This window comes from Trichosurus vulpecula, chromosome 2 (assembly GCF_011100635.1).
Source record: "Trichosurus vulpecula isolate mTriVul1 chromosome 2, mTriVul1.pri, whole genome shotgun sequence".
NCBI classification, from domain to species: domain Eukaryota; kingdom Metazoa; phylum Chordata; class Mammalia; order Diprotodontia; family Phalangeridae; genus Trichosurus; species Trichosurus vulpecula.
The window spans coordinates 158,219,312-158,236,495 of record NC_050574.1 but is presented as its reverse complement, the minus strand read 5'-3'; the positions used below and the strand labels follow the sequence as shown (position 1 = coordinate 158,236,495).

Genomic DNA, 17,184 nt, shown 5'->3' with positions numbered 1-17,184 from the left:
AAACCAGTATTTGTTTCAAAGCCCTGAACTTTCACAATATAATTGTTGACAGCTTTTCCAATTCTAAATATGTCAGAATGCGGCCTCTGGTTTCTCTGATCCATGAATGCTCCAACACAAAGATGCTAGTTTTAATTACTGAATTCAGATTGTACACATTTTCATCATTCACAAGAAATCCTTTCAACACTTGCAGGGTTGGACCACTACAGGTCAGAGCAATGTTCTCCTTTCTTTATTTAATTTTTGAGTTGGGTTGGGTTGGGGTAAGCCTTAACAATTTATGTAACAAGTTATGACTTAAAGTCATTTCTTGACAGTTCGAGTAACCTGAACATAACCAGTTACACAAATGAAAGGTTTATCCATGAGAAAATGCATCAAAGTCTAGGCAGGGGAAAAAGAAAAACCTGCCTGATTCACTTTGTAGAATGTTTTCATTTGGAATGTGAAAAAACGTCATCCTTGTGATGTTCTGTGAGTACTCATTAACATATACTGTATTCATATTATAAATGAAGGTATTTTTCTCCCTGTTTCACATATATGTTCTGTGCTTGAACTATAACTTTCCTCAGAAGGATAGAGAAGAAAGAAAATCTTAATCAATCCTAGCAGATGAGCCCTACCTTCGGCTTATTATATTCTTTAGCTCAGTTGTGCCTAGTGCACCAATTTCTTTAGCCCATGATGGGAAAGCTTGTCTATTTGTTTAATCCCAGATTGACAATTACAGTCTGGAAAATTCAAGATAAATTACAAATAATCAAAGATTCATTAAGATCAAAATAAGTGAGTTCAAAAATCTTCATTTGGCTTGTTCAGTTGCCCTAAGGTATCTTTTAAGGAAATCATATTCAGAAAAAAATGTTTATTGAAACAAGTATAACTAGTACTTTTTTCCAATTTCTATGTTTTAGGGAACACTGGAAACACATTTAAGATTGAGCCTATCTTGGGCATCATTACCGTATCAAAAGAACCAGATATGACAACAATGGGACAGTTCGTTTTGTCCATAAAAGTGACCGATCAGGGCTCCCCACCGATGTCTGCTACTGCTATCGTCCGTATCTCTGTCACCATGTCAGATAATTCTCATCCCAAGTTCACTCAGAAAGAATACCAAGCAGAAGTGAATGAAAATGTCGACATTGGGACATCAGTCATTTTAATCTCTGCCATCAGTCAATCTACACTAATTTATGAAGTCAAAGATGGAAATATTGAGGGGGCCTTTACCATAAACCCATATTCTGGTGTGATAACCAATCAAAAGGCCCTTGATTACGAACACATTTCTTCCTATCAACTCACCATCCAAGCCACCAACATGGCAGGGATGGCATCCAATGCCACGGTTAATATTCAGATTGTTGACGAAAATGACAATCCCCCCATTTTCCTTTTTTCTCAGTACTCAGGCAGCCTCAGTGAGGCTGCCCCAGTAAACAGCATCGTTCGTAGCTCAGGTAACAATCCATTGGTGATCCGAGCCACAGATGCTGATAGTAATCAGAATGCTTTGCTAGTTTATCAGATTGTTGAGTCCACTGCCAAGAAGTTTTTCACTGTGGACTCCAGCACGGGTGCCATCAGAACAATCGCCAGCTTGGATCATGAAACCATTGCCCATTTCCATTTCCACGTTCATGTGAGAGATAGTGGTAATCCCCAGCTGACTGCGGAAAGCCCAGCAGAGGTCAATATCGAGGTGACAGATGTGAATGATAACCCTCCAGTTTTCACTCAGGCAGTGTTTGAAACAGTCTTACTTCTACCCACTTATGTTGGGGTGGAGATTCTAAAAGTCCAAGCAACAGACCCTGACTCAGAAGTGCCAGCTGAACTAACATACAGTCTGATGGAAGGCAGCTTGGACCATTTTTTAATTGATTCCAATAGTGGGGTGCTCTCCATAAAAAACAGCAGCCTTTCCAAAGATCATTATATGCTCATAGTCAGAGTGTCAGATGGTAAGTTTTATGGTACTGCTATGGTGACCATCATGGTAAAAGAAGCCATGGACAGTGGTCTCCATTTCACACAAAGTTTTTACTTTGCTTCAATCTCAGAGAACAGTACCAACATCACCAAAGTAGCCATTGTCAATGCAATTGGAAATCGCCTTAATGAACCTTTAATATATAGCATATTGAATCCAGGAAACAAGTTCAGAATAAAATCTACCTCTGGGGTCATCCAGACAACTGGTGTCCCCTTTGACCGTGAAGAACAAGAGTTGTATGAGTTGGTGGTAGAAGCCAGTCGTGAATTAGACCATCTGCGTGTGGCCAGGGTAGTCGTCAGAGTAAACATTGAAGATATCAATGACAACTCTCCAGTTTTTGTAGGGCTGCCTTACTATGCTGCTGTGCAGGTCGATGCCGAACCTGGGACTCTGATCTACCGTGTAACTGCTCTTGATAGAGACAAAGGTGCCAACGGCGAAGTGACCTACACCCTCCAAGAGGACTATGGCCACTTTGAAATTAACCCAGAATCAGGGAGTGTTTTTTTAAAAGAAGCATTCAATTCTGATTTATCTAACATTGAGTATGGAGTTATCATCCTAGCCAAAGATGGCGGAAAGCCTGCATTGTCTGCAACTGTGGAACTTCCCATCACTATTGTCAACAAAGCAATGCCAGTATTTGATAAGCCTTTTTACACAACTTCTGTCAATGAGGATGTAGAAATGCATACTCCCATCCTTAGCATCAATGCAACCAGCCCAGAAGGACAAGGAATCATTTACATCATTGTGGATGGGGATCCTTACAACCAGTTTAACATTGACTTTGACACTGGAGTTCTGAATGTCATTAGCCCACTGGACTATGAAGTAACACCTGTTTTTAAATTGACAGTGAGAGCCAGTGATGCTCTCACTGGTGCAAGGGCTGAGGTCACTGTCGACTTGCTAGTTAATGATGTAAATGATAATCCCCCCATTTTTGATCAACCCACCTACAACGCAACCTTATCTGAAGCCTCTCTCATTGGGACACCCGTCTTGCAAGTGGTAGCCTCTGACGCAGATTCAGAGAACAATAAAGTTGTACAATATCAGATTGTGCAGGACACCTATAACAGTACTGATTATTTTCACATAGATAGCACAAGTGGCTTAATCTTGACAGCCCGCATGTTAGATCATGAATCAGTACAACAATCCACTTTAAAAGTCAGGGCGACGGATAATGGATTCCCACCAATGAGCAGCGAGGTACTTGTTAATATTTATGTGACCGATATGAATGACAACCCTCCAGTTTTTAACCAGCTGATTTATGAATCCTACGTGAGTGAATTAGCTCCACGGGGCCATTTTGTGACCTGTGTCCAAGCTTCTGATGCCGACAGCTCTGATTTTGACCGGTTAGAATACAGCATTTTATCTGGAAATGACAGAACAAGTTTTCTGATGGATAGCAAGAGCGGTGTCATCACCCTGTCCAACCACCGGAAACAGAGAATGGAGCCTCTTTATAGTTTGAACGTGTCTGTCTCTGACGGATTGTTCACCAGCACGGCACAGGTGCATATCAGGATACTCGGTGCTAACTTATACAGTCCAGCCTTCTCACAAAGCACCTATGTTGCTGAAGTGAGAGAGAATGCTGCTCCAGGAACAAAGGTAATTCACGTCAGGGCGACAGATGGGGATCCGGGAACATACGGGCAGATCAGCTATGCTATCATCAATGACTTTGCCAAGGACCGATTCTTGATCGACAGCAATGGGCAAGTCATAACAACAGAAAGGCTGGACCGGGAAAGCCCAATGGAAGGGGACATTAGTATTTTTTTGAGGGCCCTGGACGGTGGAGGCAGAACAACTTTCTGTACTGTGAGGGTAATTGTTGTGGATGAAAATGACAACGCTCCCCAATTTTTGACGGTAGAATATAGAGCTAGTGTCAGAGCTGATGTTGGAAGAGGCCACTTGGTAACCCAGGTTCAAGCCATTGACCCTGATGATGGAGCGAACTCAAGGATCACTTATTCACTGTATAGCGAAGCCTCTGTCTCAGTAGCAGATCTTCTTGAAATCGACCCTGACAATGGCTGGATGGTCACGAAGAGTAATTTTCACCAGTTGAAAAACACCGTCTTGTCATTTTTTGTCAAAGCAGTGGACGGTGGCATTCCCGTAAAGCACTCCCTCATTCCTGTCTATATTCATGTCTTGCCTCCTGAAATACTCTTACCCTCCTTTACTCAGCCCCAGTATTCATTCGCCATTCCAGAAGATACTGTCATTGGAAGTACAGTAGATTCTCTCAGGATTTTGCCAAGTCAAAAGGTTGTGTTTAGCACAGTTAATGGTGAAAGGCCTGAAAATAACAAAGGTGGGGTCTTCATCATAGAGCAGGACACTGGCATCATCAAACTGGACAAGCGACTTGACCGTGAAATAACCCCTGCTTTTCACTTTAAGGTTGCAGCCACCATCCCCTTGGACAAGGTGGATATTGTGTTTACCGTTGACATAGAGATCAAGGTACTAGATCTAAATGATAATAAACCATTCTTTGATGCTACAAGCTATGAAGCCATCATAATGGAGGGAATGCCTGTGGGCACCAGGCTTATCCAAGTGAAGGCTGTTGATAGAGATTGGGGTGCCAATGGACAGGTCACTTATGCCCTCCACTCTGATTCCAATCCAGAGAAGGTAATGGAAGTGTTCAGTATTGACAGTAACACAGGCTGGATCAGCACCTTGAAAGACCTGGACCACGAGAGAGATCCCACTTTCACCTTCTCAGTGGTAGCCTCCGACCTTGGAGAAGCCTTCTCTCTCTCCTCCACAATCTTGGTCTCTGTCACAGTGACGGATATAAATGACAATGCACCTGTCTTTGCACACGAGGTATACCGAGAGCATGTGAAGGAGAGTGACCCCCCAGGTGAAGTTGTAGCAGTCCTCAGCACGTGGGATGAAGACACTTCTGACATTAATCAGCAAGTGAGCTATCATATTACAGGTCAGTCCCCGTTTCCATTATTTGTGTAGCCGTCTGAAAAAGAAGTCAAGTAGGGGTGAAGAGAGGGGAGAGACAAGTAGCACTCAGTTCAAACATTTCTTAAATTCCTACTAAGTGGAGAAATTCTGCTGAGTGCTGGGGAGATGCAGATCAACAAAAGAGGCCCTGCCCTCGGGAAAAACTTACTTTTATTTTATAGATGAGGAGATTAGCTTTGTAAAAGGGCTACTACCCCTGGACATTATCTGTCTTCTAAATATCCTTTTTATTTTCCCTGCTAGATTATTTATGATTGATAACTCACCTGCCTAGAGTGAATTTGTTGTGGTTTTTTGTTTTGTTTTGAAGAGGAAAAGGGGGAGTTTAAAGAAAGAAAACCTAGACCCATGCACACATATTCATACACCCCAAAATTTACCAGATTGATATTGTGCTGTTCAAATGAAAAACAAATCAGCACAGAATAATTCTCATCTGGAGATAATAATCATTGTCTTTTGAGGAGAAACTTTTATAGTGGTTTGTCATTAAATTTTCTCACCATTCCTAGTCTGGTGAAAAATGAATTGTCCGTCCCAGGAAAATTTTCTATTGAGAGTAAAATACACTAATATTTGGCCTGCAATGGGGGACTAAGGTTAAGGAGGACCAGGAAGGGCTTCTTGTAGAAGATGGGACTTTAGGTGACACCTGAAGGAAGCCAGGAGGCAGAGAGGAAGGGAAAGTATTCCAAGCATGGGAGACAGCCAGTGAAAAACCCTGAAGTCAGGAGTGTTCTGCTTAACAGCAAAGAGGCTAGCATTACCAGCTTACAGAGTAGGTGGAGGAGAATGAGGGGTAAGACCAGAAAAATAGGTAGCACAAATATCCCCATTTGACACGTGTCTGATAATAAGCTTCTGGCGACTTGCCTCTAACTTCACAACTAGTAAGAGAGGAAGGATTTAAATTCAGAACTTTTGATTCCAAGACAGGAAGTTTATTTGCTATAACAGCAATTTTCACAATTTTTGGCCTCAGGACCCCTTTATACTTAAAAAATCATTGGGGGAGGTTGCTAGGTGGTAAGTAAGTAGAGCACTGGCTCTGGAGCTAGGAGGACCTGAATTCAAATGCAGCCTCAGAGTTGTGTGACTCTGGGCAAGTCTGCTTGCAACTCCTCCCCTCCCCCCAAATATTGAGAACTCCAAAGAGCTTTTGTTCTATTTGGATTATAAATGTCAAAATTTACCATATTAGAAATTAAATCTGATACGTTTTTAAAATATCAGTTTAAAAGTTACAAGCCATTACATTGCAGCATAAAAATTTTTTATAAAAAGAAAATCGCGTTTTCCAAAACAAAAAAAAAATTAGTGAGATAAGTGACATCGTTTTATATATTTTTGCAAATCTCTTTAATGTCTAGCTTAAAAGAAAGCAGCCAGATTCTTGTATCTGCCTCTGCATTCTGTCTGTTACAATAGGTTGTTTTGGTTGAAGTATATGAGGAAAAGCCAGCCTCACACAGACATATAGTTGGAAAAGGGAGGAGTATTCAAAATAGAGAAATAATATCTTAGTATTATTAAAAAATAGTTTTGATCTCACAGACTCCCTAAAAGGGGCTCAGGGACCCTGGAGTCCCTAGACCACACTTTGAGAAACATTGCACTACCTGCCTTTCCTGGTAGGAGCATTATTAGATTAGCAAATGGTGTAGCTAATGAAGGGACAGTTGCCAGGGGAAAATGAACCTTAATGAATAGTTGAGCAGTCCTTCTAAAAAAAATTGTTTTGAGGGTTTTCAGGTCAATATTTTGATGTTGTGACATTCAAAGGCAGGACTTGGGAAAAGTGACAGAAGATTTTAAAGAATCCATCAATACTTGTAGTCAGGTGGCTTCCTTTTAGAAAAACTGCATTATTCAGAGAGAAAAAGGAATTAATTAGACTGCCCTTAGGACATGGAATCTGCTTAAGTATGTTAGTGGAAAAGTTAATTAATCACTACTGAATAAGAGCTGCAGCGGGGCATACATATGAGCATTTGCAAAAGGTACCTTTCATTTCAGTCTTTTCCTTCCTTTTGCCTTCATGAGACTGTTTTCCCTGACAATGTTTTCTGTTTAAATCTCATTATGCATTTTATACTTTATCACATACTGTCAGCCCTCCATCTGCAATGTGTACATTTCTACAGTAGAGGAATGAAGGATGATGGGAAGGAGGAGAAGAGACTTGTGAATCATCTTTGATTTATATGTTTCACTTTTATTACAGAAACCTTGTAGACATTCTGAGGAACTCTTTCTTATTAGGAAGACTGAAGTTTAAAGGTGCCTTTCTAATTATTTATGCACTTTCCCTGAAATCCCAGTGATTTAAAGGGCTCATACACTGTCCCATCAACTCTACTGAAGTGGAGAGTGCACGGTCACTTAAAGCAACAATTACTATTGGCAGTGCCAACCACCAACTGACGTTAATTAGATTTTACTTTTCCTTCTTACATAGCAGTTGGTTGCAGACGTCTTGACCATAATGTTCCAGATTAGCAAAAGATTGTTAATCATTTTCAACAGCAAAAGAACAGTTTGTAGCCTGTACGGAAACAATTTAATGCAATAGAACAGGTTACATTTGCGTGTGTCAAAATAATCAGGGGAAGCATAATTAGGTTTTAGGGGATGGTGGAGGGCCCATGGGCCCATCCTGATCTTCCCCAGAGGAATGTGAGGTCCTCACCTTTTGTCAACAGTTTCCCTGAGGGGTTACAAGTATTCTCTATGTCTCCCTCACCAGAGGAACACCAGTTTGATCCATGACATAAATATCCTTCAGGATCACAAATTAGAACTCCCTTTATGGACTTTCACTCTCCCTCTCTCAAATGTTCCGCTAGATAAGAATGTGTTCTCTGACTTCCTGTCCTTTAAGATCCCTTGAGAAAAAGGTGAGGTCTCTCCTGTTTTCCAGTGAGGTCCAAATCCCTGGCAGATGTTAATTCAGTTTAACAAGCATTTATTAAATACCTGCTCTGTGCCAAGCACTATGGTGGGGTGTTGGGGGCATGGGAGGGAGGGGGGAGGGTGGTACAAAGCCAAAACTGAGAACAGTTCCTATCCTTAAGCCTACACTCCTGGGAAGGAGTGGCACATATACAGGTAAGTAAATGTAGATTATATACAGAAAAATAAATATGTAGTACTTCCAGGGATGGAAGGAAGCACTGCAGACTTTGAGAGGAATCAGGAAAGGCCTCTCATAGGAGGAGGTGACATTGGATTTGAGCCTTTACAATAATAGCAGAGGATTCCAAGAGGCAGAAGTATGGAGGGGAGGCAGTGGGGGGGGGGGGGCGGTGGGGAGTGGAGTATCTCATGTTTGGCTAGAGCATAGAGTACATGAATGCAAGTAATCCAAAACCAGTCTATGAAAGTGTTTTGAAACCATATTGAGAAAGGCTTTAAATGCCAGAGGAGTCTTCTGGAAGCTTCTTGAGACAAGGACAGACTGCTAACTAAAGACGATACCCAACTTCTTTGCCTATTTTAATTCCATGTTGCCATCCTAGGGGATGGGAGGGTAGAGACGGCAGTCCCTTTTTCATTTTGTTTTTTGCTGCTCCTCTTTGTACTTTCATCACGACAAAGTTAAACGATGTGGAGCAGTCCTATTGCAGGGTTCAGCTTCAGCACATTCCGGTGCAGACAGAAAGCTGTTCTGCAGCATCTCTCCACTCTTCTCTCAGATTTTACTCGTTGATAAATTTGATCTAATTGCAGTCAGTCAACAAACATTTATTAAGCACCTACTATTTACGTTGCTTGTCTCTGAACAGCTCCTTCAGTGACCCTTTTGTTGGGGTTTTTAAAATAGTAATGTTATCCTTGTGTGTCAAGGAAACTTAAAAATAAAAATAAAAAAGGTTGACTCCATTCCTGGCTAAGAACAGTACAGCTGTATGATAAATTTTCGTTACAAGATTCCTTAGTAGAACTCACTGCCATTCCTTGATTACATAATCAACAGCTAATGAAATTGTCTCAGTAACAAGAGCTACGGTGTATTACATCCTCTCCCGAGACTAAGTGGAAAGACAGTCAGTCGTATGGTTCTGAGAAGACTATTGATTGTTCACAGTTTGAATTTGATCGTCCTTCAGGGAAACCAAACAAGAGATCGTCTCAAACTCCTCTAAATGGATTTTGTTTTCTCTGGAAATGATTGTCTTTGTTTCCACGCAGGGCATATAAATGTCATGCTTTGCGGCAAGAGAATCAGATGAATTTAGGATTTTTGAGTGGTTGTCTTTTTTAGTATCCTGGGCTATAGAGTTTGAGAAAGAAGTGAGACTAACTTGTTGTTCCTTTTCCCAGTCGTTTTAGTATAGAAGGCATTTTCTTCCAGAAACTTAAGGAGATCGATTTCTTCTCCGACTGCAGGAGGGAATCCCAGAGGAAGATTCGCTCTGGGCCTGGTGCAGAATGAATGGAAGGTTTATGTAAAACGACCTCTTGATCGAGAAGAACAAGATGTTTACTTCCTGAACATCACTGCCACAGATGGGCTTTTTGTCACTCAGGCGATGGTGGAAGTCACTGTCACTGACGTGAATGACAACAGTCCAGTGTGTGACCGGGTCAGTCGGATGATTCTCATGCTTTCTTCTCACTGATTAATGCTTCCTATTGTTGACTTTTAAGTGACTTCATTTTATTTCTTTCATTCGTGTAGGGAACAATGATGCCTACTTCCCAGGCTTGCTTCAGGCATAAAAAAAAAGACAACATTTATAAAGCGCTTTGTGATCCTTGAAGCACTTTATAAATGCTGGGTAATGGTAGTAGTAATGGAAGCAGCACCACCAGCAGTAGCAGTAATGGAATGGCTGCATCCAAAGTGTAGCCCTAACACTAAGCATGGCCTGCCTTATCCCAAATTGAGGCTCTTTGAGATTTTTACCCAATTAAAAAAAAATCCTACTTAACTAACACATGTAAAGAAAAAGAAGAGTGAGGCCTGTTCAACAGTCTAATCGCTCACGTGTACCTGATTGACAGGCAAGTAGGTGGCTCAGTGGATGGAGCACTGGGTCTAAAGTCAAAAAGATCTGAGTTCAAATTCAGCCCTTGACAAGTGATTTAAACTCTATTTGCCTTAATCGACTAGAGAAGAAAATGGCAAACCCCTTCAACATCTTTGCCAAGAAAACTCCATGGGATCACAAAGAGTTGGACATGACCGAGCAACAACCTGATTGACACTAGGTGTCAGGCGAACAGGCTTGTATCCGTTAGTAATGGTAATTAAAACTGAATGCCATTAATTAGATAATTTAACTCATGCGGCCTGCGCACAAAGATTTCTCATAATCTGATCATTTGAAAAATGTGAATATCCTCTTCATGCACTAACCCGACTCAGCTCCTTCTTTGGTTTGGTAAGATTGTCATTTGCTAGCCATTTGATAGATTTTAGGATAAAGCGATCCATCCAGAATATGAAAGGGCCATGAGTTTAAATGGGAAAAAAATAGCTTAGAAACTAAATTATCTGCATCTGCTTTGTTTTGTTTTTTATGGTTTTTTTTTTAATCTACACTATCCCAAATCTACAAATACTTTAAAACATTTTTCTTCTCCTCTGTCTAGGTTGCATACACAGCTTCGTTTCCAGAAGACATTCCATCAAATAAAATCATCCTTAAGATCAGTGCCAAGGATGCTGACATCGGGCCCAATGGAGACATTAGATACTCCCTCTACGGCCCTGGAAACAACAAATTTTTCTTAGATCCAGAAAGTGGTAAGGTTTTGTGTGTTCTTTGGTGAAATGACCGTTTTAGTCTCTAGGTATAAGCGTGACTGAATCTTATCCCCCTAGCTCTGGTGTGCTTTTTAGATGATAAAATGACTTGTAGGTGACTAATCATTCTTATAAATTACACTACTTCCTCATGGTACTAGTTGCTCATAGGCCCTGCTTATTGATGTGTGTATGTGTGTGTGTATATATATGTGTGTGTGTGTGTGTATATATATATATATGTATATATGTATATATACATATATATATATATATATATATATATATATATACACTTAAACTTCATAATAGATTATATTGATATTGCAGTTCTTGGTTACGAGTTGCTTTGCATACATATCCTCACATCTTCTGTAGAGGGTTTATATGAATATAAGAAAGACAGAAGCATCTCATTTTAATAGTTTTGCCTACATTACAGTCTTGCCCCCATGATACCAGAGAAGTGGATTCTGTGTGGTTTACTTTAGCCACAAAAATTGTTTTTGACCAGAAAGCTTATACTGATTTCCCCTGTGTTTGTCAGTATCCCCCCGACCATTAGGCATTTCCAATTGCTATACTTTTTTACCTCCCAATAAACTATAAGAAGACAATTAATTATCTTCGATAAGATTTTTAATTTTATTGATATGCTTTGTTTTAATATAACCTTCATTTCCAAACATATCTCTTCCCATTTCCCTTACATGGTGAAACCATCCCTTATAGCAAAGAATAGAAGAATGGGGGCAATTAAAAAGCAGTTCAGCAAATCTAACCAGCGCCTTATCTGAGTTTGACAGCGTATGTTCCACACCCATAGTCTCCCACCTTTGCAGAAAAGGGAGGAAGGTGTATGTTCTCATCTCTTCTCAGAAGTCAAATTTCGTCAAAATTATACAGCATTTAGTTTCCACTTTGTTGTTGTTGTCCTTTCCATGTATAGGATATAGATATAGAGATATATCCATTTATGGGATATATATATAAATATATATATACATATATATATTTTTTAATTCCTTCAGCAAATAATTCTTGGGCTCTATCTCCCCCCCCAAAAAAACCAATAAAAGTAAATATGAAAGAATGCTGGGATTGAAATCCTTTTATGTCTAGTTCCTGATTCTCGCTATTATTACTGTTTGATTTTCATTAGATTTTCTTTATTTTTAGGCCATGGCTTTATATTCATGGCTAGGTAATATTCACAAAGTGAAAGGTTATGAAATCTATGTTGCATGTCCATAGTGAGGGCAGGAGCTAATGGAAATAATTCTTCACATCTTTGTATAAGTTCACAAAGACAGGCAATGTAGCCTAAGAGACAGAAGATTGATCCTGAAGTCAGGAAGACCTACCTGGGGTTGAGGTCCTGTCTCCAACACGTACAAGTTGTATGAAGATGAAAAAGTCATTTAACCCCCTGTTACCTCAAGTACTGGGTTTGGGACAAAGTCATTAAGCATTTATTAAGTACCTACTCTGTATTAGACAAGGTGTCAATCAGTCAGTAAAGATTCATTAAGCGCCTCCTATGGCCCAGGCTCCATGCTAAGCTCTGGGCGCTGTGCTAACTCTCCATGAGCTTGCATTCTAAAACCGCAAGTTACAGAGTTCCTGATATACATTATTCAAGAAAATTTCTCAACACCATTGAAATCGGAGGTCCAGACAGCTCCCCATTGCAGCCACCAACGTTTATAAACCACTTTTCTCCCAAAAAAAAGAGATTTTTATGTAACCCCATTTTACAGATGAGGAAACAAACACAGGTAAGTTAGATGACATGCCCTCAGTTATGCAGCTAGTAAAAGTCAGAGATGTGATTCCAACCTTAGCCTCTTAATTCAAGTCAGCAAGCATTTATTAAATGCTTACTACATGCCAGCGCTGTGCTAAGAGCTAGGGATTCAAAGAAAGACAAGAAACAGTTCTTGCTCTCAAGCAGCTCAAAATCTAATGAAAACCTAACAAAACCTGTGGAGAAGAGCTAGGCTTTCCAAATTTCTATTACTGTTGATTTTGTTGAGCAGATATTTATTTGCCCGTAATGGGACCCAGCTCATTGGGGAAGCACTGATGGAGCCACATCAGTAGTGGGTTCCTGCGGGCCTAAGATCTATAAAATTTTTGAGTTGTCCACATGGTAAGACCCAAACACTGTTTACTAGCCTTTGTTTTTACCTTCTATGAATTGTCACCACCACGCATTAGTTTTTATTAAAGGCTGCCACTATGCCAGTTCCTCTGTCTGGTGATATTTTAAAAATACTTTCTCTCGTCTCATAGGATCTCCTCTCTTAATGACAGTAATTAAATTTATGTCATCCTCAGTTTTTTGCATTTTCCCTGAGGTAGGTAGGGAGGGAGGGAAGGAAGGAAGGAAGGAAAAAATAGGAAGGAAGAAAAAGGTAGGAAGGAAAGGATAGGTTTGGGATCAGGTTTTCATTCGTGAACTATGCTGCTTATATTACTTTGCTGCTGTTTGTGACCAGACCATGGTTCTGAGAAACCTAAAGATGCATTATGTTCCCTCAAGTTGCCAAAGGAAACAATCCCAGATGCTGTGCTTTTGGCTGTGTGTGGCTTTAGTTACACGTCTTTGAAGGACGTGCAGATGTGTTTTGCCGTATTTCAAGAGTCCCTCATGCTTGCCTGACTGGTGAAAGAGAAGCAAAATGGAGACCGTTCTCTTGTGCCCTCTCAGCTGTTAATACCCATCCCTCTGAAGCAGGGATTCCCAGCCTGTTTTTTGGGTCACCATGGACCTCTTTATCAGTCTAGTGAAATCTATGGACTCTTCAAAGTATTATTTTTTAAATGCATAAAATAAAACACATGGTATTACAAATACAAACAATTACATATTGAAATAGTTTTCAAAATGCTAAGAAAAGGCAATTCTCACACCCCAAATTAAGAAACCCTACTCTAGGGTTGCCTTCCATCTGCTCTTTATGTATCTTGAATATATCAATTTATGTACGGTGAATTCCTTAAGGACACAGGGACTGTTTCTGTCTTTCTTTATATTGTTAGAACTTAGCCTGGTGCCTGGAACATAATAAGTACTTAATAAATTCCTTTTGATTGATTGAATGATACGCTCTGTATTGGTGGATCCATATAATATAGATTCTGCCTTCTGAAATTGTTTTAAAACGTTGAAATGTTCCGATGTTCATGCTAGCTGTTATTTTTGTTACTTTTATTTTTTGTCTATTTATTCTTTTTCTCAGGTGAGTTAAAAACCCTGGCCCTTTTAGACCGAGAAAAAGTTCCTGTGTACAACCTGATTGCCAGGGCAACCGATGGGGGTGGCAGGTTCTGCCAGTCAGACATCCGCCTGATTCTGGAAGATGTTAATGATAATCCCCCCATATTTTCATCTGACCATTACAATGCCTGTATCTATGAGAATACAGCCACCAAAGCCTTGTTAACGAGAGTGCAAGCCACGGATCCTGACTTAGGTAAGCCAAGAACACAGACACGGCCCGATGATCTCTTGTACACCTCATCTTCTTGGTTGGGTTACCGTTCTTTTGCCATGTAAGAACCTTAATAGGCACGTTTCTGTCAGAACTTCAGCGTGTAAAGGCCCAAATTCTCCTTTCGGCTTGTGTGCTTCATATGTATATTGTAACTCACCAAGTTTCCTTCCTTCTCTGCTATTTCTTTCTGGTATGTACTTTTAAAAAAGGACATTATGAGTTCCTTCACCTTCCTACAAAGTTTTTTTTTTTGTTTTTTTGTTTGTTTGTTTTTCTAAATAAAGGTAACCATTTCCCTCTTTTTCTGCCTCCTGAATGTAGTTAAAATTCCTTGTGCAGCAGGGAAAATTCATTTCCATTTCAATAAAAGAATTCCATCACATGCCACAGTTGAGAAATGACAATCACAATTTATCGTGCCACCCTTTAGTGCAAAGACCAATTACTAAATGCATCGTCGGCCCAGTGCTGTCTTTCTGACAGCCATTTTCCAAAGCATTTTGGTCACGTATGAAATGACATTATGGGGGAATAGGGGGAGAATTAGAATTGAAAGTTACTAATAAAGTTTGTATTAAAACCCACTTTACATAATGAGTTGGTGAACTCTGAAAGATGTAAGTTAATTGCTAGGTAATCCTTCTGAGGATGCATAAGTTATTGGGGTGACTACATGATGGAATATAAATATGAAAGGGCATATAGACGTCCTTTTGGTTCTATGTTTTAAGAGCGGTAAATCAGAGGATTGCAGGATGATGGGGGTGTGTCTGATGTGTGAAATAGACATTTATATAATTCAGTGTCTTGTTGCTCTTAATTCTGGACTGAAAGGAAATTTATTGGACTAATGGAAGAATAAATATAGAATAAATAATTGTAAGCAGATTTAAAGTCCAAGACTTCTGGAGATTTCTTCTTAGTGACGTCATCAATTGTGTTTAGAATTGCGGCTACAATTTCAGTTACCACGTTTGATTTTGGAAGGTTATAAAGGTCTTTTACATTATAAGGCTTATTAGATAATGTGTATGTAGTATCTTGGGGTAGGGAAGACCTGTGATTTCATTAGCATAGGAAATGCCTCTTAAGTAAACTCCCTCTAATCTGTGCATAGCAGCCTGAGCTCTGCAAGTTAGAGAGTGACCTTGGGTGCTGAGAGTGATGTGACCAGCCAGGGGTTACAGAGCCAGTCAAGTTTCTGAAGTGATATTTGAACTCAGGTCTCCCTGACTCCAAGTCCAAAGTTCTAGCCACTGTGCCACCTAGCTGCCCGCCATAGATTATAAGGTTGGAATGGACCTTAGAGATCACTGAGTCCAACTCCCTTATTTCACAGATGCAGAAACTGAGGCCCAGAGAGATCAGATGACATGTCCACAGTCACTCAGCTAGTACATTTTTTTAATTTATTAATTAATTTTTAGTTTACAACATTCAGTTCCACAAGCTTACATTTTTCCCCTTCCCTCCCCTCCCCTCTCCCCAAGATGGCATGCAATCTGATATAGGCTCTACATATACATTCTTATTAAATATATTTTCACTTTAGTCATATCGTAAAGAAGAATTATAACCAATGGAATGAACCACGAGAAAGAAGAAATAATAAAACCAAGCCAAACAAAAAGGAGAGAGAGCAAGTAGCATGCCCCAGTCTGCATTCAGATTCTGTAATTCTTTCTCTGGATGGGCATAGCCTTTTCCATGATGAGCCTTTTGGAGCTGTCTTAGACCCTTGCAGGTCGTCCCGACTCTCCCTTCCATTGGGCTATCTCTCAGCAGTGTGCTAAATTAAAGAAAGGTTTTACTTCCCTTCCGTGGAGGTAATATAAGTATTGATGAATTCGGTTATCATCGGAATAATGAAGAAAGGAAAAATTCCAACTTCCAGGATCTGGGTGACTCATTCTAGATACCTGAAGAGTGGTCCAAATAGGCAACTAGGACAACAAAGGGATTAGACTTGTTTCCTTGGCCCCAGGGGAGCAAAAGGTAGAAGTTTCAAATATATAAATTTAGCTTTTACTTAGGGAAAACTTCACTAAGCGGAGTTGTCTTCAGGTGAAAAAACAGTAGCAAAAGCTAACATTTATATGGTGCTTACTATGGGCCAGACTATACTAAGCACTTTACGATAATTACTGTTATCTCATTTGACTGTCACAACAACCCTGGGAGTAGGTGCTATTATGATCCTCCTTTTACAGAAACTGAGGCAAACGGGAAGTGACTTGCCCAGGGTCACACATCTAGTAAGTGCTTGAGGCCCGATTTGAAGTCAGATCTTCCTCACCCCAGGTCCAGCTCTCTATCCGTTGTACCACCTAGCTACCCCTAATGGGCAGCCCATGTATGTATTAGGTACTAAAAGTCTTCTAGTGAAGTCTAAATGGACAGTTGTGGAAGGTGTTGTTTACGGGATTCTTGGTCAGTTATAAATTAGACGAAGTGGCCTCTGGGGTCCTCTTAACCCCAATTCTTACGCTGCTTAAATGCTTCTCTGAGGAGCCAATTAGGGCGAAAGGAATGCCAGCTCATGCAGAAGAAGTAGCAGTTTCTTCATCTTTAATAATGGGGTTGGATGAGAGTGAGCTGAGTCTAGAGGTTTCTGTATTACTAAGTGGATGGAGAATTCAGCTTGAAGGCAGACGGAACCTCATCCACTAATGCTAAGTAGTAGATTGTGGCACACATGACGAAGGATACGTGACCTCGGTGGACGTCTGTCGCCTGGTTTGGTTAGATGTCCCCCTACACTTGGAGGCAGCTTAGTTCAAAGGATCCTACACCTAGACCTGCCTGGAACCTCAGAAGCCATTCGTCTTCCCACTTCATTTTACAATTAAGGAAAGTGAGGCAAGAGGAGGTTAAAGGATGTGTCCAAGGTCACGTATAGG

General features: G+C 40.3%; 1 protein-coding gene across 1 annotated transcript in view; it reads left to right on the top strand.

The window, feature by feature from the left end:
* FAT3 (FAT atypical cadherin 3) overlaps positions 1-17,184 on the top strand; it is a 211,087-nt gene that overhangs the window by 106,441 nt on the left and 87,462 nt on the right. Inside the window, exons 9-12 of the mRNA XM_036743967.1 lie at positions 921-4,994; positions 9,422-9,618; positions 10,631-10,784; positions 14,030-14,263. Coding sequence (XP_036599862.1) covers positions 921-4,994; positions 9,422-9,618; positions 10,631-10,784; positions 14,030-14,263 — 4,659 coding nt within the window. The remainder of the gene's footprint in view (positions 1-920; positions 4,995-9,421; positions 9,619-10,630; positions 10,785-14,029; positions 14,264-17,184) is intronic.